This window comes from Platalea leucorodia (assembly GCF_965183815.1).
Source record: "Platalea leucorodia genome assembly, chromosome: 3".
Classification (NCBI taxonomy): Eukaryota; Metazoa; Chordata; class Aves; order Pelecaniformes; family Threskiornithidae; genus Platalea; species Platalea leucorodia.
The window spans coordinates 53,364,163-53,390,710 of record NC_138825.1 but is presented as its reverse complement, the minus strand read 5'-3'; the positions used below and the strand labels follow the sequence as shown (position 1 = coordinate 53,390,710).

General features: G+C 43.5%; 1 protein-coding gene across 1 annotated transcript in view; it reads left to right on the top strand.

The window, feature by feature from the left end:
• Positions 1–323: 323 nt before the first annotated feature.
• Positions 324–26,548, top strand: part of IGF2R (insulin like growth factor 2 receptor) — a gene marked incomplete at its 5' end in the record, with an annotated part of 63,128 nt that continues 36,903 nt past the window's right edge. The window contains 14 exon segments of the mRNA XM_082306474.1: positions 324–408; positions 411–543; positions 8,434–8,567; positions 14,710–14,834; positions 16,509–16,607; positions 17,026–17,155; positions 18,254–18,374; positions 20,297–20,411; positions 22,427–22,589; positions 22,738–22,918; positions 24,171–24,274; positions 24,757–24,921; positions 25,228–25,368; positions 25,771–25,917. Coding sequence (XP_082162600.1) covers positions 324–408; positions 411–543; positions 8,434–8,567; positions 14,710–14,834; positions 16,509–16,607; positions 17,026–17,155; positions 18,254–18,374; positions 20,297–20,411; positions 22,427–22,589; positions 22,738–22,918; positions 24,171–24,274; positions 24,757–24,921; positions 25,228–25,368; positions 25,771–25,917 — 1,843 coding nt within the window.

The following is a 26,548-nucleotide window of genomic DNA, read 5'->3' as shown; positions in this document are numbered from 1 at the left end:
TCACGGCCTGGCCCGGCCCTGACTGACTGACTGACTGACGGACAGATGGATGGATGGACGGACGGACGGACGGAGTGAGCGGCCGCGCCGCGCCGCAGGCCTGAGGCCTGAGGCCGCGTGACCACCCCCCCCCCCGCGCGCCCTCCCTCGGCGGCAGCACGCGGCCAGGGGGCGCGCCCAGCACGTGCCGGGCCGGGCCGGGCGGTGAGGGGCAGCGGGAGGCCCCGCCCACTCGGCGGCGGGGGGCAGGGGCGCATCATGTGAGCGCCGCCTCCGCACGTGATGGCGGTCACGTGACCGGGGAATGGGCGGGCGGCGGTCACATGACGTGCCGCTGGTCGCCGGCGCCGCCTGACGTCCCGGGGCAGCCGCGTCCGCCCGGCCCGCGCCCACCGGCACCCCCGGCCCCCGCATGGCGCCGCCCCGGCCCCGCGCCGCCGCGCTCGCCCCGCTCCTCCTCGTCCTCCTGTCGCTGCCCCTCGGGCCGCAGGGGGGCGGCGGGGCCCCCGCGGCCCTGAGCGACGCCTACCGGGACCTGTGCAGGTGGGCAGCGGGGGGCGGCCGGCGGGGCGGAGCGGGCGGCGGCTGGCGAGGGCCTTCCCCCGGGGAAGGGCTGTAACCGGCGGAGTGCGGGGCGGGGGGGCGGCCGGGGCTCCCTGTGCTTGTGCTCGCTGCTGCCGTCCGCGGGGCCGCCTGTGAAGGGGCGGGAAGCGCGGGGGCTCGGCCCGGGGGCTCGGCCCGGGGGCTGTCGGTGGCCCGGCCCTGTGAGGCTCAGGCCGGGGAGCGCGGGGGGAAGCGCGGGCCGCGGCTGGGCGCGCAGGTGTTCCCAGGCGCAAGGCCGGGCTCGGTCTGTGGGGAATGCGCCGCGGTGGCGGGGGGTGGCGGGGCTGCGTGGGCCGCTACGGAGGGTGGAGCAGTCCCCGGCGGGACCTCGTGGAGCGACTCTCTGCGGATATAGGAAGGTTGCAGGTGAGAAGATGGGGAGGACTTGCTCTGTTCAAGTCGCCTGCTGTCAGGACTGCTGGTGTGTGTCGCTGTATCCGTTCTAGTGTGAAAAACCCCGAAGTGATTTGCAAGGGGCATCACTTGGTAGTCATCTTTTCACTAAGGGTATCGCTGGATTCCATTAAGTTGCTTACAGGGGAGTTAGGAAAGCTTTGAGAAATGAAAACTGCTATGTGGAAATGGCACTATTCTTCATGTTTTGGCATGTTGCTCCAATGAATTCAGCCATGAGCTTAGTCTGGCAACAATATCTTGCTAGTCTTCATTTTTTCATTATTTAACCAGAATATGCAGTGGTACCTATAGGAATACATTAGCTCAATCAAGGGCAGGCTGGGCTGGCACCAATGTAACGCGGTGAATGTAGCACTGAGGGCAGAGGTTGGGTCACTGGAGGGAATGGGCTCTTCTCCTGGCAGAATCTGGGCTATGATACTGTTAAATGATGAAAAAGTGGAAAAGTAGGTTTGCTTGCAAGTTTAACCCATGAGGGAGGCAAAAAATGTTTTTGTCAGATGACCACCCTAATTATAGAATTGAGACAGAAATGAGAAACTATTGTGTGGCTTCTGGAGGGAATTTAACTTCTCTGACTCTGATGATTTAAAAAAAACCCAAAACCTTCCCTAAATGACTCGATTCTCAAGCAGTTCCTATTTTGAGAATAGCAGTAAGTCCTATCAATATCTGTCTTGGTTTTGTTGCATGTCTGTGACTAGAGTAATATTTGGGTGTACGATTGAGAGACATGCAGTCTCTTTTTGGGTGCAAATTACTTAAGCTAGTTTCCTTTTGTTACTGGCAAGTGAAAAATAAGTTGTGAATAGATAGCATGATCGGCAGTTTTCCTTTTAAGAGGGACTGCTTCAAAAACATGCGCTTGCTGTTGTGCCGTGGTGGGAAAAACTGCTTTGAAGGACTTATGCCTAGTGATCTAGAATGGGTAAAGGAAAAAACAAGAACTTGCAGTCTGACAGGTGGCAAGACTCCATGGAAGTCAGTGGTGAAATGTCATCTCTGGCACAGTTGCAGAAAAGCTACCAAGTGAGGGATGATGCAGTTAGGTAATGCAAACACGCTACTGGCTGATGGCTCAGCCAGAAGATACAACATGGGTGTGCGGGACAAGTCCCTGACCAACCTATTTTTGCACTGCCTTAAGACAAGGTGTTGATTTGCTTTATAACTGTTAAGAAAACAATGTCCTGACACTTGTGTGGCATAATAGGGCTGGTGAAGCTGCAGCAGCCTCTCTGTCTGGTGTGTGAACGTTGAACGGGGGGCAAGGAAGGAGAATGCTGGGGATTAGAAGAGGCACTGACTGTCCTTTATATAAGAGTAGAGTGATACTCAGGTTAGGAAAGCTGTCTTGCAGGGAGGAGGAAAGGCGTCAAAACCGTTTGTGCAAGAGCTGCAGCATGGGGCTACTTAAACTTGAGTTAGTGGTTTTCATTGCTTGTTTCATGTAGCCTTACTGCTGGTATGCTTGGACAGTCTGGGGAAAGAAGAAAAGCTTTCATTCTCTGAAACTTTGTCAAATGTCATGGCTTGTAGTGACTGGTTTCGTCATGCTTTCTCCTTTGTTCTTGTGTGCTCCCACAGCTGACTGTGCTGTCGTGTGACTTGCAACTGGCATTCTCTTTTTATCTTCTGTGTAGAGGTGTCTCCAGGATTGCTGTAGTATGAGCACCTGGGGAAGAACGCAGGGAACTGGTTGGATATAGGGCGTTACTAGGCAGTTTGGTCTCTTTCCCTGTTTTTCCTTCTTCCCCTTATGTCTTTCGTGTGACAACGTAGGAGAAACAAATTCTGGAGTTAATTCTGTGAACTGTTCTTTAAATCCATCTACTTCAAAACCAAAAGAAAGCTTGACAGTTTAGGTTCACCTTCCAGGTAACATTGGGGAGTTACTGTAAAACTTTCTTTCCCCTCTAAAAAAATTGCAGGAAATATTTTGCGTGTGATGGCAGAGCAGCAAATACAACCTGCCCCTTTTGCCTGCTGTTTTGCCTGATAATCTGCCCTGGATGAGAGACGATTTGATGACAGGTAACGTTTTTGTCTGCTGTGAAGGATAGGAGTTGGTGCATAACTTCTGTAACTTTTAGACTCCTTAGTGGAAGGAAAACTCCTTAAACTGTTGTACATCACAGGACTTCTGTTATGCAGAATTTCCAATTTTGGGGTTGTAAGTCAAGTCTACTTTACATTTAATGTTGTAGTTTTGAATAACACAACGACCTTTAGGTGAACTTGCTCAGCTCTATTAAGTACTTTGACATATTTAAGTGGGAGATGTCATAAGTCATTACTGGACTTACTTGCATATGTGCATGGTTGCTTCACATGCCTGGGAAGCTGCCATTATAATGGCTTAAATGTGATTTCTCAGCACATGAGCTCTTGTGTACTATAGCTCTTGTGTACTTGAACTTCAAACTGCTATTCCTTTTCTTAGCATTCTGTAAGATGATGTAGTAGATGTGGTTTACAATGTAGCATGAAAGACCAAAGGTCGTCTGGATGGAGAAAGCTGAACAGCTTGTGGTGTAATTGTAAGGCTATTACACATGATGCATATGTGAGAAGACTTGCCTGAAGACGTGCACTGTGCATGATGGTTGGAAGAAGTGACAGGTAAGCTAGAGCAGAGCTAAGCATGAGTAGGGCATTAAAAAGCTCTTGAAGCACAGCCATAGCTTTGTACCTTGTGTCGTTCAAGTTCTCATTTTCTGTAAGGAGACCTTGCTTTGACATAGAAGTTTCTTTACCGTACATATTTGTGCTAAAATGTTAGCCCCATCTAATAGTGATTTTTGTGGCAACTAGTGGATCTGAGCTGCCAGCTTCAAATTTGAATTGGTCATCCCGGAAATTGTTTCTGGGCTTGTCTACCTGTGATCGTGCCGGTTGAACCTGCTCATAAAGACCTTCAGGTATTAGTTTCATCTCTGCAATGTTCTGATAGCTGAGGAGCTGCTGGACACAACGTTGTGTGGATGCATAATCATATACGGATCCACTTTCCAACTCTGTGGCTGTAGGTTGCCTTGCCTCTGTGCTGGATGGTCTGTGTAACACCCCTTCAGCAAAATGAGCTGCTTCAGTGCGTTCCCCAGAGTGCAAATGCATGTTTCTTTGTAACTGTGCTTTACAGCTGTTTGGAGCAGCATGTACTCTTCTTCCTAGCAGCCATCCCTTGGGTAAGAGTTTGAGAACCAACTGCTTGCGCATGATTATGGGAATGGTAGCAATAGTCTTTCTGGTGCTCTGTTGCATTTGAAGTGGTTCGCTAGTGCTCAGACCTCAAAGTGGCTCTGGCGTGGGGATGCACGTGCTGTGACAGCCGTTAGCCATCTGCACCTTGTCTGACTTCAATGCCTGAGCTACTGATTCGCAAGGTAAACTAGACTCGCTAATGCTAGTGTCCCTTTTCCCTTTCTTATGTTATTTTCTCCATGAGTTGCTTCTTTGCTTTGTCAAAAAAATGCAGAGCTCTCTTTTGATCTTACAAGTTGCTGAAAAGTACCTTAATTTTTTTTTTTTTTTCATGCTGTCGCTTCAGTGTCTTAAAAACAAAGCTAGGTAGCTGGAAAGGCTGACCTGCAGGCAAGGTTATCCCTAGTAACTCGTTTGGACCTTGCTTGCACAACTGCTTTTGACAGTGGCCTGGGTTGGCGCTGCCTGCAGCAGGGGATCCTCCCTGCCTGCCTGCTGCTGGTGCACAGCCAGAAACCTGGGTGAGCCAGACTGGGAACTGGCCAGGCTCAGCCCCCTCTCCACACACATGCGCATGCACCTGTTGTTTTTGCTGAGTTAATTTTGAGAGAGGGCAGTCCCTGGGTCCAGCTTGTATCAGGTGCTGGGCCCAGCAATACGCAGGGGAGGAGAAAGGGAGGGGAGAGGAGGAGAGCCTGCTCTGGGGTGTTGATGTGTGTGTATGTTTCAGGCCTCTAACTGTGGGGTAGTCCACGGTTGGGTGTATCTGGAAACAGGCGTCATGTTGTGATTTCAGCAAAAATAACTATTGGACAGTTTTAATCAAGGCAGATGCCATGCTTGAGCCCAGACCTTGAACTGCACCAGAGATGGCTGCTTGAACGGTGTCACCTCCGAGGTAGCAGCGGTATCAAGCCCCCTGGCTAGAGGGTGCATTGCACCCCACCCTGTGACCAGGGCTGTTGCTTTTTAGAGCTGTTGGTAAAACAGCTCCCTAAACTAGTTCAACTTCATTGAATCTGGGTTAGCTTAAGCCCTTCGAACAAGATAACTTTAGTTGGCCCTGGCAAGGGGGTAATTACATGAGGTGTTGCTGCTGGTGGAGGTGAGTGCTGAGCAGCTGGAGGAAGCTGGTCTGCATGGCTCAGCCATGGTCAGGATGGGCAATGTGACTGCCAACAGATCGTTTCCATTATGGGATGCAGCGGAGAGGTCAGCTTGTATCTTATTGGAAAGTAGAGCATGTGCAACTTGAAACTATTCCCATGCACTGATTTAATGCCAGGAGTCTTACTTGTGAGAGAAAGAATTCTTGCTTTTACTGTGAAAGTGATTTTGCATCTCTCTGAGAACAGCTGGTTAGGCTACATCCAGCCTGCGGTTACTGCCAGTGAATAAATCCTGCCCTGATCCTCCCACCCATTTAAAAAAAAAGTCACTTGAACTTCCTTGAAAGTAATACTACTCTGAAACTGCATTAGGTTTTCATTTATGTGTGCCACTGAAGGTGTGGTTTGGAACATGATTAAACGTGGGATTTTTTATTTCCTTTCTGTGGACTGTTTTGATGGACGGCTCAGCCTTCCCTGTCCAGGGGCCTGTGAAAGGGCGGAGGGAAGGCCTGGCTTCAGTGACTGCTTTCCTTCTGTTCTGTAAGCTGCTCATCTTGTTTTTCTTTTGCTTCTGGCATGTGGGTGAACTGACTTGAAGATGTTGATTTCCTCTGTTTCATAACATAGAACTGGGAAAGCAAAACCCTTAAGCTCTCATAGAGTGATAATTCTGTTGTGTGAAGGACTTGGATTCTCCTTCAGTTCACAAACAGATTTTAACTTGCAAGTTCTCTTAAAACAAAAAAAAAAGCTCACACTGAAGAACACTCTAGCTTGATCAAAAACTTTGTGCCTTGATATTATACGTTGCCTTTTTGTCGTCTTCCAAAGCCAGTCAAAAAAGAGTACTGGAACCCTTGGGAATTTTTCAGTGAAATGCTAACTTTCTGGGGCTTCATTGTGAAGAAATTGTATCTTGATTGAAATGCATTTTCTCTTGGTGGTAAAACCAGCTTTAGTCTTAATCTCTTGCTGTTTTCAGTGCCCTTGAAGGTAGAGTCAGGTTCAACTGACAACTTTTTTTGTGTGTGTTGTCAAGCTTTCTTCCATTGCTGAACTTTGCTTATTCTGTACTGTAGCTTAATTCTCATTTATCATCCTGCATCAGGATTGTCTTTATCTGCTTCAGAAATGCAAGAAACTAGCTCAGAGGACTAATCAGTATGATTGTAAAATGTTAGCTCTGCCTGCTTATGAGGAAAAAATAATGGCAAGTATTTGTCTAGGATTGAGACACAGTCCTTGAATCTGATTAAAAAGTAATTTTATTGGTGTTTTGGGTATGACTTGGTACCTGGTTAGTTATTTTTTGGAGCCTTATTATATTTGAGCCTTTATATTCCAATGTAATTAGGATATAAAGATTTTCTCTCTTTTTTTTTTTTTTCCCAGTTCACAGAGAGAACTCTCTTGTAGTTGTCCCTATCTTGTTCCACCCATTAGCAGACTGAAATTAATATGGCTGCTGTAGTACAGGGAAGCCAAGAACCCTGTAATCAGTAATTAAATGGAAGCGTATGTGGTATTTTACTGCTGGCTCTTTGATTAGAGATGGGATGCACTGGATTTGAGAGGAGTTCTCGGACGATTCAAAATCTAGGGCAAAGTAGCTGAACTGCTGTTGCCCCTTCCTCACCCAAGGACTGGGCTTCAGTGTGGAACAAGAACAGGTTTTCCTCCTGGAGGGGGGATCTGGGGTATGTTAATGTCAAGGGGTGCAACACCTGTGAGCTAGAGATTAAGGCAAACAAACCTTATGGGTGAAGCTTGTGGTCAACTTCTAATTTCTTGATAGCTGAGAGGGGGGAGTTGAGCTCCCTCGCTGGATTTGGTACTAACCTGTAGATTAAGACAAATGCTTCTATGGGTCAGATAGATGCATTAAACCCTGTGTGAGTTGTAAATTATGGGAATACCTAACAAGTAACTGTGCTGTCCTCAGTTTTCTGATGTGATGACTCTGTATTAAATCCTACTGAAGCTTCCACTTGGGATAGAAGGGAAGCTGAGGAATCTTGTATGTTGCAAAAATCAATACTGTACAGAGGATGCAGGCTGCTGCCAGCACTAAAAGAGGTGTAGCTGAGCCAAGCTGATGGCAAATGTTTACTGAGCTGTGCCTTTTTAACAGAGCTTGGCCCCAGCACCATGCTAGTAAGCCAGGCTGTCTAAAGAGCTCCTGACTCCAAACTAGCTGACCTGGGCCTGCCTCGAGACTGGGCAGTGCTGTGTCATGCGGCTGACCACATCTCACTGCAGTCTTAGCACTTGCTATGAGGGAAGAGGATCCTTGCTCTACCTCTGAACTACACTGCGTTTTATTTTTTTCTTCTGTTACTCTGATTTATTCCCCATTGTATTTAACCAAAGCTTCATGTTCCTTTATCAGTTTTTAGACAGCTGAGTTTCTGATATGGCTGTAGCTAGCTTGTGGGATCTTTCACTGAGTCTCTCGTGGATAGCTCTGCTTGCTTTCCAGCTTCTGACATCGCTCTTCAGAAACTGTCTGTTCGATATTGAGATAGATTATATATATAAAATGCATAAAGGTGCAGCTAGGCCCTAATAAGCATTATTAGCATCTTTCAGTCTGAATGCTGTGAGAATCTCAACCCCAATTTTGACCCTGAAGGTAGGTGGCTCTGCAGCTCCAGGCAGGACGTGGCTGGCTCTTCTCTTCCACTTAGTCTTAGCACTTCTGCTGCTGTTACTGGGTATTGATAAAGTGCAGTAGTGTGCAACCTGACAAACATGTTTGAGAGGTTTATCAGGCTCTCAAGGAAAAAGGATCACCACCTGTGATATACCTAGTCAGAGTGACCTTCACAGAGATTTGAGGGAGAACAATGGGCGGTTGTGTGTTCAAGAAAAGGGAAAATAGACCTGATATATGCTTCTCAAGTGGTTAACTCTGTTTTGTTCTTGGCCCTGACACAGTAACAATTATTTCTGGTATTGACAGATATAGACCACAAATATGAAACTTGAGTTAGTGGTGCTCTTAGCTTTATAACGTGGTTATTTCAGGGACTGGTATCTAGAGGATGGCAGTGCAGCCGCTACGAATACCGACTGACAGGCTTTTTTTTCTTTTCAGTTACACATGGGAAGCAATTGATGCAGGCAAACACGTGCTTTATAAAATAAACTTCTGTTTTGGTGTTGAAGAGTGTGGAAGATCGAGTGCAGTCTGTGCATATGACATCAATAGCAAGACCTATCTGTCTGTAGGTAAGTAAACAAGCGTCCTTCTTCATAAGTAGTTAATGGGTGATCTTATAACTATTGCAAACTTTGATATGTTAGCACAGATTTTTTTTCCTTCTCAGAACAGTGTAAAACTTTATTCTGTTGTAGATTTACTGGAGAGATTTGGGAAAACGTGATCTGATTGCAGAAAATCACTTCACAGGACAGTGAAACTTATGGTCTAGTTAACTGTACTCTAGTGTGAAACTGTGCAAGGCTATTTCAAGTAGAAATAAGTGCATCTCCCTGTGGCAGGATATGCACTGTGCACAGCCTTGTTTGAAGCTTGATAGTGAACACAGGATAAAGCTTGAGTTATAGCTCTAAACTATACTACAGCCTACCCTGATGTTATACCAGCTCTTTGTTTGGAGTCAGGTTACTCACTGTAATGCAGTCTTGGAGTATTGCTAAGCTTCTGGGCTCTGATCTTTAAGTTGTTACACGCAGAAAGAAGTCAATTACATGCAGTCCTCTGTTTTCAGTTACACTTGTCAAATCTGGTGGCTGCTTCGGTAGTTCACAGATGTCTTTGGTCTTCGGAGGAGTGGTGGACTTCTGCATGCTGATCTAAATGTGAAACTGGCATATTCCTATAGACATGCTTGCACATGGTTTCATCAATCAGAAGCAGCTTGTGCTCTGAACAGTATTTGTGTGCTTATTTTCATGGATGCTTATCACTTTCAAGGTTGCTTATGTGGTTCAGCTAATGAAACAATAATATATGAATACTGATGAAGAGGTTTTCTGATAGTTGATTTACTTCTAATAGAATAAAGCAATAGCTTTCTGAAGAACAGTATCTCTTCAGAGTGCCTCTTAGTCCTGCAGATCTGAAGGTTGAATCTAACATGCTTGCCAATCTTGCTTTCCATTGGCAGACAGCTCTTATGAGAAGCTATGAGTCTTCAGTAAAAGTGTTTGAGCTTGAACTGCTGGAAGATGATTCTCGCTTGTATGCAGATGCACAGCAGCTAGTTAACCTCCATTCTCTCCACCCCTCTCCATTAACTGTAGAGATACTTTGGTTTCAGGCTGTGGTCAGTCAGTGCTTTTCAAACAAACTACTAGTGTTGCGACCCAGACTTATAAAATCATTGGGTATATGAATAAAAGTATATCGCAGTTCATGGCTGCATGGTTTTTTATGTAGTGCAGTATATTCAAGCTCCAGAGTTTTCTGGGGTGACTGGTTAGATGCATCTGAGTTCAAACTACAGTTGCATGTAGTAGCATCTTCTACTCTGAGGAGCGTGACATCTCAGTAGACCACTTGACGCTGTTAATGTGTTTCATTCCTAAAATGTACAGCAGGAATTTTGTTTCCTGCTGATGTGGGTCTCAACTCATAGGCAGTTGGGGCTTTGGTTGCCTGTGGATTACAAAAGGAAGCAGCATCTGGGCATCTGTTTTAACGTGCTTTTTTGAGTAAGATTGAAATGTGGCAGGTTGAGGAAGCCTGTTCCCCTCAGGGAGATGTGAGACCTAGAGGCTTGTGTAGGTTTTGTTCCATGCTTCTTGTGGAAAGAGGAAGGGAGAACAGAGCTGGGTGATGACCATGAGCAGTATCAAATATTTCATTGTATGCAAACCTTGAGTGTATTATTGCCTGACTGCTACTGGGTGGAAGAGGATTTGGCAACAATCATAACTTGGTCTTGCAGAGGCTGTTTGAACTGATTCTCAAGGGTTAAGCCACAAATCCTGTTCAAGTAAGATACGTTTTTAACCACCCTGCAATAAACTAAGAAATCAAGGCAATGCAGTTAACATCAACATTGACTTTTGCTTTGTTTTATTGGTCAAATAGTCTAAGTTTCATTCTTGTTCATGGTAAGTCTGAGGCTTATTAGTGACACCTGCGATGCTTCATGGTACTGCCTCTAGTTGCATTGGAGCTTCAGCACCATCACACTGAGTTGAGATCATGCTAATGGATTATCAAGCCTCTTGTTTGTCAAAAAAAAATAAAAAACACTCTTAATGAGAAAAGAGGAATCTCCTTAATCCATGTCTAGGCAGGTATAGACTCCCAGTGTAGACTCCAGTCACCTGGAAGCTAAGATGCATACCAGTCTTCAAGCAATGCAGCTGATATGAGATTACTTGTATGCCAAAGCTGAGCGCAGCTGAAGGGCTTTGATTTGGAGGATGAAGGGCAATTTGCCAACTGGTAAACTTTGCTAAGTTGTAAGATTTCTTCAAATATGGACTTAATCAGATCTCCTCTTCATTCTTTCAGAAGGAAGCTTTCACTGCAAACAATAGTTTTGCTTTTAAATATCATCTGTGCAAGAGGTAACAGCTATACAGCTGGTTCTGTTTGTTGATCCCAGCTTTGGTAGGGGGTAAGGCTATATGCTCTGGGACTGTGGTCAGTCTGTATCCAAGGGAAGCCTTGTGGCTGATGTTAACTGTGTGTCAGTGGGATGTACCCGTGTTGGTGCTGAGACCTCAAAGGCCTCTCATAGAAAAAGTTCTTTAGCTTTATTGATTTACCTTAGAAGTTTTCAAGATGTAGGCAAATGCTTAGTTCTTGAACATCAGTGAGGATGGAAATGATGTGGTACTTATTTAACGTAGTGTGGCACTTAGTGACTCGTGTGCCATTTAGCTGAACCACTACTAAAATTGAAAGCAGAAATATTACTGTAATTGTTTGTTGACCTGAGTGGTGAAACATGCGCTTTGTTTAGCTGCAGTAGAAGGACTGGACATGAAATGATTGCTGCCACCTAAATGCCCCCTTCTTCTGGACAGCTGATCAGATGTCTTCCATGATTGCCTTTCCCCTTCCAAACAGCTGAACACATGAAGGAGTCAATGAGGAAAAGGTGTTGTGGACAGTGCCTTTGATACTGATTGAGCACAACTGTGTAATATGAAGTCTCTAGTGCTAATTTTTTGTGAGCTGTACTAGCTGATTTTAGTGTGTTACTTTGTGGAAGGAATGCATCTCTAAAGTCATGAAGAAAACATGAGTGATCACTGAAGAGAGAGCTTGATGTTATGGAAAAGGTGGTTGCAGAACTAGTGTTCTGGAAGGAAGCTCACGGGAAGCTGATGGTGTGAGGGGATGGTTCACGAGACTACTTGCTCTGGAAGCAGGGATGCGAGGAGTCATGTGCCACTGAAGAGATGCTTGCTAAAACTTTTTGCAAGTTTCCAAACTAGTTTTAAGCACACAGCGGGGAGGAGAGCATGCATATTGGCCTGTAGTAGACAAGATGTACTGGCTTAACTTGATTTTTCTTGAATATCACATTAACTGAGGAAATTGGAGTTGGCTCACATGGCCTTTAGAGCTATGTAGTGTGTTCTCAGAGTTGAGAGAGAACTAATGCTTACAGAGCATTGAGGTAAGTCCTCAGTTGGTGTTGCCATAACTTCTCTGCTAAGCTGGGGCTTAAAACTGTGTACATTTATAACCAGAGTGTTTTTAATCATGTGTGCATATTGTTACTATACATAGCTCTTTTGACTAGAAAGTCGTGTTGGCTTCCTTCTGCTAATCTAGGGAAGAAAAGGAAACACTTTGCCAGCATCTTCCAAACAATGATGTGATAAGTAGAAATCTTGCTCTCAAAGTAGTGTGTAGCTCTTAGGTTTAAAAGGGCTGCATGGCACCTTTGTCAGCACCCGTGCTGGAAGTCTTAAAACCTGAAGATAGCCTTTTGATAATAAGAGTGCCAGGAAATATGAAAGGTATGAGCCACTGACAGCCTCCAGGTGCCTGGAAGGTGGCACTGAGCCGCAGTGATGGTAACATGCTCCACTGTTGCAGGTTCTCAGCCTGCACACATGCATGCATGTACAGGTTAAGCCTGTGCTGCCGTTCTGGGCTGGCATGTCTCCACTCTTACCTTCCCTTGAGAAGGCGGAGGGTTATTGAACAGTCTGTAATAGTTGTCACGCTGGTTATACAGGGAGTGCTGTGGTGGCTGCTTAGCTATGAGCATCTTAATGTGCCTTCCTCTAACACAGTTACCATAAGCATATGCGGCATGAATAGAAGAGCTCTGAGCTACTGAGAAGATTCCGTGTGGGTTAGCATAGAGTTTCCATTCTGACTGCCACCGTTTCAGCTTTACCTGCAAGTTTGGTGGCTATAGTCGCTTTCTCTCTGCTACAGTTCAACACAAACGATGATCATCAGAGTCACAAATGGATGTCTTCCCAGTTCCTTTTCAGGACTGGATTGAAAAATAGTGCTGCGGCACTTTTTGGAAAGATGGTAAACAGTGCCCATCACTAGGAGAAGCACTGGCAGCTGGTAACAGCCTTGAGTACAGCTGTCTTAAATGGTGTTTCTGCAGAATATTGCCTTGACTGTATTTTTCCTGCCCAGTTCGCTTGCTTCTGCTCCTTTTGCTCTGAAGACTATATTGGGTGTAGTGTAGTTTTGCTTGCCTTGAGTGAGGAGATAATGGGCTGGGCAAAGTTCCAACGAGTGTGTTTTTAAGGTGAAACAATGTCTGGCCTAGGTGCAAAGCTGCTGCCTGCAGTGACTACAGATTTGACTTGATTTCTCCCTAGTGTAGACATCAACAAAAACGGTAAGGGGAAAGCTGGTCAATACTCACATTTTATAGCATTCTCTATAGTTCAACCCAAACTCTTTGCAAAATTAAAATTTACCTATCAAGATGGACAGGGTTGAGTTGGCATGCTAGATCTAACAGGGCTTGGTGCTTAATGCTAACCAAAATAGGTTTGAGCAGGAACATTTCAGTGGCCTGAGCTGGTGCTCATCATGACTTGAAATGTACTCCACCTTTCCCCTTTGTGTCAGGTGCTGGGGAGGAGAGAGATGTGCAGCGATGCAGCACTGACCCTAGCCTTTGTGTGACATGCAAGCTGTGCTAAAGGGGATGGGAGCTGCAGGGGGACATGCACTGAGGTAGTGGATCTGTGTTGGGTTTGTCTGCAGGCAACGCCAGTACAATGGCTGTGCCCAGGCACCAATGGGTTCTTCATTAAGTAGACTTAATCTTAAGATGTAAATAGAGCTGGCAACATGCACACGCAGCCCAGAAAGCCAACTGTACCCTGGGCCGCATCAAAAGAAGCGTGGCCAGGAGGTCAAGGGAGGGGATTCTGCCCCTCTACTCTGCTCTTGTGAGACCCCACCTGGAGTGCTGTGTCCAGCTCTGGGGTCCCCAGTACAAGAAAGATGTGGACCTGCTGGAGCAGGTCCAGAGGAGGGCTGCGAAGATGATCAGAGGGATGTAACACCTCTCCTATGAGGACAGGCTGAGAGAGTTGGGGTTGTTCAGCCTGGAGAAGAGAAGGCTCCCAGGAGACCTTATTGCATCCTTTCAGTACTTAAACGGGGCTTATAAGAAAGATGGGGACAAACTTTTCAGCAGGGCCTGTCATGATAGGACAAGGGGTAGTGGCTTTAAACTAAAAGAGGGTAGATTTAGACTAGGTATAAGGAAGACCTTTTTTACAATGAGTGTGGTGAAACACTGGAACAGGTTGCCCAGAGAGGTGGTAAATGCTCCATCCCTGGAAACATTCAAGGACAGGCTGGATGGGGCTCTGAGCAACCTGATCTAGTTGAAGATGTCCCTGCTCATTGCAGGGGGGATGGACTAGATGACCTTTAAAGGTCCCTTCTAACCCAAACCATTCTATGATTCTATAATAGACTCACATTGTGCTGACGCTGTTTGTATAAATGGCTTAAAGGCTAAAAAGCTGATAAATAGAAGCTGGTGGGAGGAAGGCGTGAATTGTGGTACTTGAAACTAGTTGGTAACAGTTTTTTGATGGAGTCCCTTGTTCCTAAGGCAGTGACTAGTTTGTAGTGGCACCTGCTGTTGGGCTTAACTTTCCAAGTGTTTGCTAAAAACCTTTGAGAATGTAGAAGTGTGATTAGAGATACCAAACACTATCTTAACTTGGATCTAGTCTTGCAAATCACAAGAACTGCAAGGAAGGTCTTCAGTTGTACTCTGTTCAAAGACTGTCTTCAAGTGGACTGGTATGTCTTGTGCTGCTCAGTACTTGAAATTAGAGCCTGTCTGTTGAGCTTCTGTGAAGACATGGTATTATGATAATCTCTGTTTTCTTTTTTTTTTTTTTTTTTTTTTTTTTTCTTCCCCCCAAACCCTAGGTGACTTAGGCTTGCAAAAAGTTTCTGACACTCTTCTGGAACTCAGCACTACACATGACTGCTTGCAGCAAGGTACTCAGCACCAAATTCAAAGCAACATTAACTTCCTGTGTGGGAAAACACTGGTAAGTCTAAATCATGTGTTCTTATCTTCAATGGAAATGGCAAGCACTTCTAACTTGCTTTTTAAAGAGGCTTGCTGTACTCGTGGGTGTACTAATCACTGAGCTTCATAGCTTAAGGAAGAGCCAGTTATGTTTTAGTACCAAATTAAGGTCATTATCTACTATGGCTTTCAAAATTTAGTCCCAGTAGAAAATAATTACAGATCTGCAGCTTAGCTCTTCTGGGTCTTCAATGTTTTTATAGGGATTGCAATGTAGTATTTTAATAGTGTAATATGGAGGAATGAGGCAACACTGTACAGGCTGCTGTAACAATGAGAGCTATTGTTTAAATGCTGGCTATGCCCAAGCTGTGGACCTAGCATGGCTGTTTAATAGAACACTGAAGAAAATGACTGACCTCTGTTATGGGTCAGCATAGCTGACAACAGTCAGTGTTAGATTTTGTCTGCATGTAGTTGGACTAACAGTGCTTATGCGTCCAGCTGAGCTTCTGGAGGAGTAGTTGTTCATGGGAATCCGCTTAAAGTGTGAATGGAGGTCCCAAAAAAGTTCCTAGAGGCGTGTTTGTATACAGTTCACCTCCACGTGCTTTTGGAGTTACACCTTCCACACACTTAACTGATACCACAGCTGGGTATTCTGTACAGACTGTGATCAGTTTACATATTTGTGTATCAGAGATAATACTTATTAGTGCTGCTGTTGTCACTGATGATGCTGTTGCACACCCCTTCTTGGAAATCTAGCCAATTCAAACAAAGTGCCAGTGCAGCAGAGATTTAAATGCTTCCTGTTCTGTTTCAGCAGATGACTCTTTAAACTAAATTAAAAATTATTGCTCAACTCCAGCTGTAACACTAGATCATAACAATCTTCAAACTTCTAGTTAGCATAGTTCTGATACCTATTCTTCATGTGACCTAGTAAAAGGATTTTGTAATAGTGTCTGGAACAACTTGTTTCTGACACTTTTATGGCAGGGTTAAACAGGGAGGGAATCAGTTTAAATATGCTAAAGTGCTTCTAGTTGGGGTGATGAGGGAGAATGGAAAAATCTGATAGTTGTCTTCCTCGAAGTAGAGATATTCAGTTGAGCATCCAGCCCTGAACCATGGTAGAACACCCATCTTGAAATAGATACAAATGTGTATAACACGAGCCTATGAAAATCAGTAGCTGAGATCAGAGGTATTCTTTCTGTGTAGCAGAAGAGATTGCTAATCAGTCTTCCGTGTAGGATAAAAGACAGGGTACTGGTAAACCATGCATTGCCTTGCTGTTCATCTATTTATACGCATTTATATTGGCGTTTTCCTTTCTAGTAACTAGATGTGACTGGTGCTTCTTCCAGTATCACTTGGCATAGTGAGCTCTTCTAAAAGGTGTAGTACAATTACTGCGTATTAGGACTGGCACATGTTAATTTGAGAATTGGTGCATATGCAGACTGAGAAGGATTTGGCACCCTGCGTCTTCCTGAGTTTACCAACAAAGCTGTTAAATAACAAACTTGCTGTTAACAAGTGCTATTAGGAAACTGTATGCCCTTGCTCTGTGACATGCTGCATTCTGTTTTTCTTAATCTCTTGAATGAACTTCTTGCTGTCTACAGATGTAAAGTAAAACTGAAGTCTGTTTTTCAAAGAATTATATTTTTTCTCCTTTAAATAGGGTACCCCTGAATTTGTAACAGCAACAGAGTGTGTGCACTATTTTGAATGGAGGACCTTTGTGGCTTGCAAGAAAAACTTGTTTAAACCTGTGAAAGAGGTAATCTACGTACTATGCATGCAGAGGTTACTCTTCACACATCTGGCAATTTTACTCTAACCACCTGCCCCCACTGTAAATGAATCCCAGCAACCCCCGTAGACCTAACTTTTTCATAGACATATAAAGCATCTGTTGGAAGTGGGTGGAGCCGAGAATTTTAAATAACTCTTCAACCTTCTTTTGTCATCTGGGTGCTTGTTTGCAGTAAAACTCTTCCAAAAGCTAAAGCAGAACAGTCTAACTTTGAATGCCTCATTTTAGTCAGCATATCTAGCTTTAAGTCTAGCTTTAAGCATTTGAGCTTCCAGAAGTACAAACCTTTTCCACATATTAAGCTGGCTTTATATATGCTTGTTCATAACTTCTCCCTACTTGTGTAGCATGGATTGCATGTAATTTTTTGTTGTTGTTCTAGGTCCCTTGCTATGTGTTTGATGAAGATTTGAAGAAACATGACTTGAATCCTCTCATCCAAGTTTCAGGACACTACTTGGTGGATGATTCTGATGATGATTCCTTGTTCATAAACATCTGCAGGGACTTAGGTGTGAACACTTGCTTGTGTCACCTGTCGGTGTATAAATTTCTAATAGCGCGGTTCTTTTCCAGTGCTTTAGTTGAGGTTGTCCTATGACCAAAGATCAGTATTTTAGAAATTGTGCTACTGTTTCAAGCTGCTTTTGATGATTTGAAGGCTGCTTTCTGCGAAGCCAAGTCTTACTCTCCAGCTATTGGGGTGTTTGGAGATATGCCCCTTCTGGATGGGCAAGTACTGTTAGAAAAGTTGACTTAAAATGGACTGAGTGGAAGAGCTCAGCTTGTCTGGTAGCTGCTTCTGTTTGCTGCCAAATAGAACCGAGATGGTTCATAGCACTTCATGTGCTCTGAATTTATTACTTTGGGCTCCAGTTCAAGGCTGTTGCTTAGTTCCAAGTGAATGTCCTGAGATGCACCTAAAATAGTGTTTAGGTGCTGGGGTAAGTAATGGTGCATAGCTAGCACTTTCATGTCAGTTGGGAGCTATATGTGTAAGGAATTAAACCAGCAAAATCACTCATTTGAAACTTGCTGAAAAGGCTAGTTTGGCTGCATACTCCCACTGTGTTTTTTACTCTGCAGTTAAATATGTATTTTGTGCCCCTGTTAAGGGTTTAATACTTCTGGTTCTAGTGGCAGGTCTATTCTTTTAAAAATCCCATTAGTCTGAAACTTTTTGCTGACAGCTTTGAATAAGTTGGTTTATAAGAAACAAAGGAGGGGAAAAAAACCTTTCCTGTGAGGAGGAGTTATCATTACTTGGTATCATTTTGATGTTGTGGGGAAAAAAAAAAATACTTGGCACACTTCTAGAAGTTCTCAAAGTCCTACACATCCAGCAGTTGTACTAGCAACTGGAAACTAGCTGCAGCTATTTTCGCAGGAAGGATGAATTTGCTGTTCAAAAACAGGGCAGCATGAACTTCCCCCTGTATATCACAAGCAGTTCAGATTTTGTCTTGCATTTTAATGTAACCTGTTTTAAAGGTATTTTTAGAAAAGGGTAAAGCAGCAAATGGTAAGTAAGCCCACAGATAAAATGGCAAGATGCTTCAGGTAGAGCAGCGCTTAGAGTCCTATATTTTATTTTTTATATTCTATAACAGGAAGCCCAAGTGGAGAGACCAGAAACTGCCCTGCTGGCAGTGCTGCTTGCTTGTTACACGAAGGTCAGGCGTATGATGTTGGCCATCCACAGGAACAGCTGAAACTTCATGACAAAGACAGGTATGTAATTTTTGTGGTGATACTTCTATAGTTCCGTAAATGCTTCTCAGTCATCTGGGCTGGAAAAAAAACAGTCTTGGTAACAGATGAGTCTTCTAAAACTTAACATCAATACCACTTCAATTTCGAAGCATTGGCAGAAAAAATTTCTTCAAATACTGGCAGGGCAGAGTCTTTTTCAGGCATCCTGTTGTACTGCCATAACACATCAAATTTTCTTCTTCATTGTTGGAGACTCCTTTTTACAGAATTGCAAAACTCTCAGAAGCGAGGGATGATTGCTGCTCTCTGCCCACAAGCAAAAGAGTGAGATTTGACCCCATCTGCCTACTGTCTGAGGGCCCACAGGGTAAATGTGCTTGGCTCTCTGTGGGTTTACGTACTGTATTTGGCTCACACTACTGCCCAGGAGTACTTTAAAAGATGATGGATGTCGCCTGTCTGTAGTTTTGCATTAATGAGCTCTTAATAGAAGAAATAGATCAGGAATGCAAGGCTTATTGTTCCTGGTAGTGGCAGAGCTGGGACTAGGGACTGTTTCCTTGATGCTGCCTCTGTTCTGTTTGCTGCCTTTTGTGCTGGAAGCATAGCTTGAAAGAAAAAAACAAACAAACAAACAACAAAAAAAACAGCCCCCAAAAAAACCCACCCGAACAACCCGATGTGGCTCAAGGGACTTACTCAACATGCTGATCTTTCTGAGCTTAAAGTCATCTGAGCCTGCTTACCTTGTCTGTAGGGTCAATAGTACCCTGTTGACTCCTGCAGCAGTCTCTTTCTCTCAGATGCAAGCTGAAGAAAATAAGCAGAATAAACCAGGTTAATAACTGGGTTATTTCAGTGACAGGATTGTGGGTTTTCTTTTGGTTTACAAACAAAGTTGTTAGTCCTTCGTTGCAGGGCTTTTCCCCCAGCGTGAAACAAGTGGCTGAGGTGTTCTGTACCAAGGCAGAAGCTTACATCTGAGGAAGCACAAGCTTGTTCCTGTATTAAAGTGCAACTAGTACTCTATAAAGTGCTTGGCAAGAAAGCTTTATCTTATCCCTGCTAGGATTGAAGATCTCTTCATTGCTTGAGGAAAATCCATTGTATGTGCTCAATCAGACTAGGGTGGCCTGGGAAGAGACCCAGATGATTGTATATCTGTGTCCTAAGGTATAGAGAGGCCAGTTAGAAGTGTGGCTAACCTGAAGCCAGGCTGTCACCCCTCCACCAGCTATTGTCTTCTGCCTGTTAGATTGTATAGAGCAGTAATGTTTAGTTGGGAAGTTGTGTTGGTCTCCTTGTTTCCTCATCCAAGTCATCTTGCCATTTGTCCCTCCCTGTCAGATAGTTACCAGGTTTCGTTCTCCTACTCCTGCTTTGTCTGATCTGTCCCAGTTGCCTTCCTCCTGTCAGTTTGCTAATGAGTTCATCTTGCTTTTAATTCTGAGGACAGAATGGAAAGAGATTAGACATATGGAGGTGGTAAACTATAGGAATGTGGTAAAACGTGAGTGGTTATTACTTCCAAAAGTTGCAAGAGTGTTTCTCACATCTGCTGTCCAGCAGTTTGAGAGCAAAGCTAGAGTGACTATCAGCCTATTCTCTTGACTCTATCAATCTAGTGACTATTGACTGTGACTATTGTCCGAGTTCCCGCTACAATATGGGTTACGGGGCATTGAGCATAGTCTTAACTGGGGCACGAGAGGATGCTGTATTAAGTAATTTTGCTGGGACTGTCTTAATCTTTATTTTGGTTAACTGTTAAGATTAAAGGAATAAGGACCTCTGTAAAAGTATCTTTCAGGAGCAGGGCTACTTTGGTATATCCTGCCTGGGTATCTAGCAAAGGGCAGATGTTCTTTCAAAAATGTCCTTCTTCTGTACAGTGCATAGTGTCATAATTGTATTTTCGGTTTGCCATTTTCTGTTTCTAGGCTGGTATTGAGTTATGAGAGAATATACAGTGCTGAAGAAAATCCAGACTTCTGCCTAGGCCACAACCCAGCAGTGACGATCACTTTTGTGTGCCCATCAAAGAGGGGAGAAGAGGTAACTGCTGTTTTAGTTTGTGTTAAATGGTTGGTCTTTAACTTTTGTGTGCATTATCTTTCATTTTTATTGAAGGCTGACAGGAACAGAAATCTTCCTGGTTTGCAGCTTGTGAAGAGTGTAGGAACCTAAATAAATTCTGGAAGACTTTATGAAGAGTATAAGCGTAAAACAAGAACTTGAATAAAATTTTCCCAGGGTTGTGTTCTTTCTTGTTTTGGTGAATTTGGTTGTCCTTTTCTGGGTTCAAAGCTTTCCTCTGAGAATAGGACAGAGTTAGTACGGTGTTAATTCTTGGCCCAGAGCTCTGCTTGCTGATGAGCACTCTTCCATCCTCAGTCAGGCTGGGCATGCTTACAACTGTTGTCTGTAACTTGTTTCTCTATTAATCTGGCCTTCCTCAGGAGAAAAAAATAGCTAGCAAGTGTCATTGCATGGCACAAGTCTGTCATTTACTAAGCAGGCTCCTGAACTCCTATTACCTTAAAGTAAAATCTGTAGTGTTAAGCAGCAGCTCAGTTTTTGCAGGGGACAGTTTTAGCCTAGCTTGAATGCATTATGATTGTCACTTTGATGTGATTCCAGGTAATCTCAGCCACCCACACTCCTTAAACTGGGCCAGAGTGGCTATTGCTAATGCTCTGCCATTTCATACCATGATGCTTTTGGTTACAGATTAGTGAAGGAGGAACTATTGTCTGGCTAACTTTTGTTTTAATGTTTTGTCTCTCATCTGACCTAGCTATCTAGGTACATACTTCATCCTCATCACTGCAGAAACAAACCACAGTCCTTTCTCTACTGTCACTTTGTAATACCTCACTTCAGCTATGCACACATATAATATGAATAGTATTGCTAATGTTACTTGTGCCTGTAACTTATCTGATACTTTACCTGTGTATCTGCCTGTTGTTTTAGTGGGTGGCAGAAATACAGATTTATGAAACAAGGTGAGCTTCTAAATGTTTCACTTTAAAGTGAGGAAAAACAAGACTACCCCTTCTCCCAGAGGTGCAAAAATATTTCACTACAGAAAATGCATCTGACGAAAGTGTTGGCTAAAGAATTCTCAAACGTCTTTTAGTCTTGATTTGCACTGAGGGAATCAAAGTTGCTAAAACATCAGTGTCTTAAGAGGCTTCTTTGCCTTCAGAGAACACTTGATCTCTGCTCCCTTCTTTGTGTTTGCCTTAGAGGAGTCCTCAATCCAAGCTGTGCTTAGCAATTTGGACTCACGCATCTCACTACAAGAAGGATATCGAGGTGCTGGAGCTTGTCCAAAGAAGGGTCTAGAGCACAAGTCTTGTGAGGAGCGGCTGAGGGAGCTGGGGTTGTTTAGTCTGGAGAAGAGGAGGCTGAGGGGAGACCTTATTGCTCTCTACAACTGCCTGAAAGGAGGTTGTAGCAAGGTGGGGGTCGGTCTCTTCTCCCCAGTAACAAGCGATAGGACGAGAGGAAACGGCCTCAAGCTGCGACCAAGAAGTTTAGGTTGGATATTAGGAAAAACTTCTTCACCGAAAGGGTAGTCAGGCATTGGAACAGGCTGCCCAGGGAAGTGGTTGAGTCTCCATCCCTGGAGGTATTTAAAAGACGGGTAGAGGTGGTGCTCAAGGACATGGTTTAGTGGTGGACTTGGCAGTGATAGGTTAACGGTTGGACTCGATGATCTTAAGGGTCTTTTCCAACCTTAATGATTCTATGATCTGCTTTTGTGAATGTGTTAAGGAAAAGTGCTTTTTAATGTACTGTTACTGCTGCTGACCTTCTGCTAATGCCTGATACTTTAACTCTGTTTAGACTTCTAGTTTGCCACATCATTAATAAGAGCTGTTTTACTTTCTTCTCAACACTTATTTCTGAGAGGACAGAGACAACGTTTGCAGCTGTTAAGCAAGTTACAGATGAAGTTAGTCATTACTGACGCTAAACGAATGTGATGCTGTTGCTTTAAAGATTATATTTCAAATAAGTCTCTCTACTTGTAACTTAAATTCTGTTCATTTCTGTATCAGAGTGCAGGTCCCAAACTCACAGCAAAAACAAATTGCCGGTATGAAATTGAGTGGGTTACTGAGTATGCCTGTCACAGGGATTACCTGGAGAGTAGGAGCTGTTTTCTGACTAATGAGCAACATGATATCTCCATTGATTTAAGACCACTTATTCAACATCCAGGTAAGCTCGCTATTTTTCTTCTGTGGTGTGACTAGCCAGTTTTCCAGTTCCATGGTTGGAGACAGGAAAAATGTCCTCTATAGATATTTGGGTTTTTACATCTGTTCTACTGTGTTTTAGAACACTTTTCTTTTTCTTATCCGTTCAGGTTATGTCACACCATATTTAGCCAAAGATGACAAAGAGGAGTATTACTATTACTTGAATATTTGTGGGGAAACCACTGCAGGTGACTGCAAGGACAGCACAGGCTACACTTCATCTTGCCAAGTAAAACCTTCAAGTAACCAGCAAAAAGTGGCAGGCAGATTTCAGAACCAAACCCTAAGGTGTGTAAAGGCTCTTTAGCCCTGTTAACTTGTCTGAGTGACTGATCTTTCTTTCCTAATTTGATGCCCTTATTTGTCATGTAAGCGATATTTGATACAAAACTAGGCAAAAATACTTGCATTTTGTATAGAAAAACATTAATAGTATACCAGGATAGCATTAGCAAATGAAGGAGCAGATGGGGTTGGTAGAGGCCATTGCCTAGACAGGGAAGAAACTTTCATCAGCTTTGGTGTCAGATTTGCAGATTGTGCTGTGTCGCCTCTTGCCCTCCTTGAGTTTTGCATGTAAACTAGCATCAGGATTGGGTGTTCTAGAAGCTGCCCTCAACAAGAGGGCATCTTTGCTTCCTTTGCATTGATCATATCCGAGACTACTGAAGTCCAGGATTTTGTGATTTTTTTTTTTTTTTAAGAACTTCAGCATTCCCAAGTGGCATACTGGGACAATAGTTTGCATTAGATTGCAAAGCAGAGATTATTCACCTAGATATGGTTTTCCATTCTGTCTGTAAGCACATGGCAGGTTTGTTGGAGTGATCTTCCAGGACGTATGACTTCTTCCACCTGCAAAAATAGCCATGCAATAAACTAATGGGAACAGATATTCCACCTTTGGAGAAAAGGAGGCTGAGGGGTGACCTCATTGCTCTCTACAACTTCCTGGGGAGGGGAAGTGGAGAGGGAGGTGCTGATCTCTTCTCCCTGGTATCCAGTGATAGGACATGTGGGAATGGTTCAAAGCTGCGCCAGGGGAGGTTTAGACTAAATGTTCATTAGGAAGCATTTCTTTACCAAGAGGGTGGTCAAAGACTGGAACAGGCTTCCTAGGTGGTCGATGCCCCAAGCCTGTCATTGTTTCAGGCATGTGGACAATGCCCTTAATGGCATGCTTTAACTTTTGGTCAGCCCTGAATTGGTCAGGCAGTTGGACTAGATGATTGTTTTAGGTCCCTTCCAACTGAAATAGTCTATTCTAACTGAAAGCACAGATATTCTATTCTATTGAAAGCTGGAATAGCTTTAGAGCATTCTTTAAACTTTGTACAAATTTATGAAAAGTAACCAGAAAAATCAGTGGATGCAAGCCTTTGTTACAGTAGAAATGTTGGTATTAATGTTGAACAAGCATTTGTTTTCCCTTTGAGTGAGACAATTATTAAATAAAAAGAGTGTAGCTTCTATTATGTGAAGAACACTGTGTGATTGTGTCTGATCCCATGTTTCTATCTAAAACTGACTTTTTACTCAGATATTCTGATGGGGATCTCACTTTAATTTATCCGAATGGGGATGCGTGTAGTTCCGGCTTTCAGAGAATGACTGTCATAAACTTTGAGTGCAATGAAACAGCAGGTGAGTTTAACAAGCTGTGATGACTCTGCTCAGGGTTTGACTTCTGTGCTTGCTAGTAGACCTTATGTTCAAAGGAATGCATGCTTTGAGCCACAGCTAACACAAGGAATAAATATTGTTAGAGTAAGCACTGATTTCTATGGCTGGCAGGATGGTTTTGTGCTGTGTAGTAGCGCTGCTATTCTGAATTTACAGTGATGAGCAAGAATATGGAAGTGTAAAAGAGCCTTGTTTCTTACCCAATAGAAAAAAAAAAAAAAAAAAAACAAAAAAAACCCAAACAAAAAACCCCCAACAACAACAACAACAAAACAAACAAAAAAAAGCCCAAAAAACAACAAAACCCCAAACCACAAATGCAAGTCCTGTGCAGCAAAAGGATTTTTATCTTCCTTGCTCCGTGCTAGTCCTCAACTCTCCTTGCTTTTCTCCCCTTCCCCTACTGGAAACCTAACATCTGTTTATCTGTCTTCAATGTTAAGGTAATGATGGTAGAGGAACTCCAGTGTTTACTGGTGAAGTGGACTGCACATATTTTTTTACATGGGATACAAAATATGCATGTGTTAAAGAGAAAGAAGATCTCCTTTGCAGAGTTGCTGATAAGAGAAAACACTATGACTTGTCACCTCTGATCCGCAGTTCAGGTATGGCATGAAAACTAGCTTTCAGTTACTTTTGTCCTGAGTTTATATGCCATCTCTAGTGCAGTTCTTTAGCTGAACATTAATCAGCTTTTGCTTTTCTTATTGAATTTCTGGGGTACTGGCGTTCATTTCCCTCATTCCCGAAAGGAGTGAGTGCCTTATGAAAGTAGTCATGACTGCCTTGGTTGCTGTCATCTTAAGTGGTTTTAAATGTGGGTCCTTTTCTGTGATAAAAGGCATTTTGGCATGGAGAGGCTAAAATAATTAAGCCAGGTGACTTGTTCTTAACAACCCCTTGTATTTCAGAGTTAGCCCAGAACTGGGAAGCTGTGGACAGTAGCTTTTCGGAGGTAGGGAGGAAGCATTATTACATCAATGTCTGCCATAAAGTGCTGAAGAGAGGAGGAGCTTCCAGCTGCTCAGATGATGCTGCTATTTGCTCTGTAGGTGAGTCTTTGTGGTGGTGTTTGTTGTTGTTCGTGTGTGTGTGTTGGGTTTGTGTGTTTTTTGTTTTTTTTTTTTAAGGCTCTGAAGGCTTGGCACTTCCTCTGCAAATGGAGTTGGCTGCCCTGAGTGTCTTCAGTTATTTGAAGAAACATAAGTTAGGAGCACGTTTCTCTTGTGCTCCCAAAGACCCTAGAAGAAATGATGCAAGTAGCCTTTTCTAACTAAAGAATGGTATTACACTCTCCTCCAGGCTTTGTAGAACGGTTTTGGTGAGGTTAAAAACAAACTCCTAATCATACGCTTTCTTAAGACTTTCCATTTGGCTAGTTAATATTCTCTTAATAGTGTAAACTTCACTTCTTTCCAGGGGAAACAAGAGTGATGCATTTACTGTCTTTACAGATAAACAAAACAACAGTAAGAATCTTGGAACATTTGTGTCTTCTCCTAAAAAGGTTGGAGAAAATATTCAACTTACCTACTCAAATGGAGACAGCTGTGGTGTTAACAAAAGAATCAAAACTGTCATCACTCTAGTGTGCAGACCAGGTGAGAACATCCACACCCTGTTCTCTGATCCCGTTAAAAACTGTAGGTCATTTAATATGCCCAGGCATGAGTGATAAATATTAGCATGTGCATTTGTCTTTTATTTCCTTCTATGCAAAAGCTGAAGCATTGTGGTTTGTTTACTAGGATGATAGCAATGTAGTTGCAGGTCACTAGCCCTGTTCACCTTTTATGCAAGTACTCTTTAAAGACCCTTGAGTAAGTCTCTTGAATTAAGATTCTCCTAAACATGATAGAAGTATGTTTAAGTGTTTAAAGCTCCACAAAAACATGGAAGCTATACAAAGCACTTTCTATCCTGAGATTGTCTTGATGGGAAAGTTTGGTTCTGAACTGAGATCTGATACTTTAACCTTCTTTTCCAATAAGTATGTTTTGTGTCTGAACTGCTTGCAGTCACAAAAAGCAGAAGCATTTGTAGAAGTTGTTAATGTTGTTCATAAAATAGCCCACTAGCTTAACCATCTTCCAGGGAAATAGAAAACCTGTATTCCTCTACCTCAGCTTGAGGAAGCTGAATCCTCCAAGTGTGGTGGCTGTTAGGACCAGGTTATGCACTACTTCTAATAAAGCTGTTGCTTTGTAGCAAAATACCAGGTTTGTGTATCAA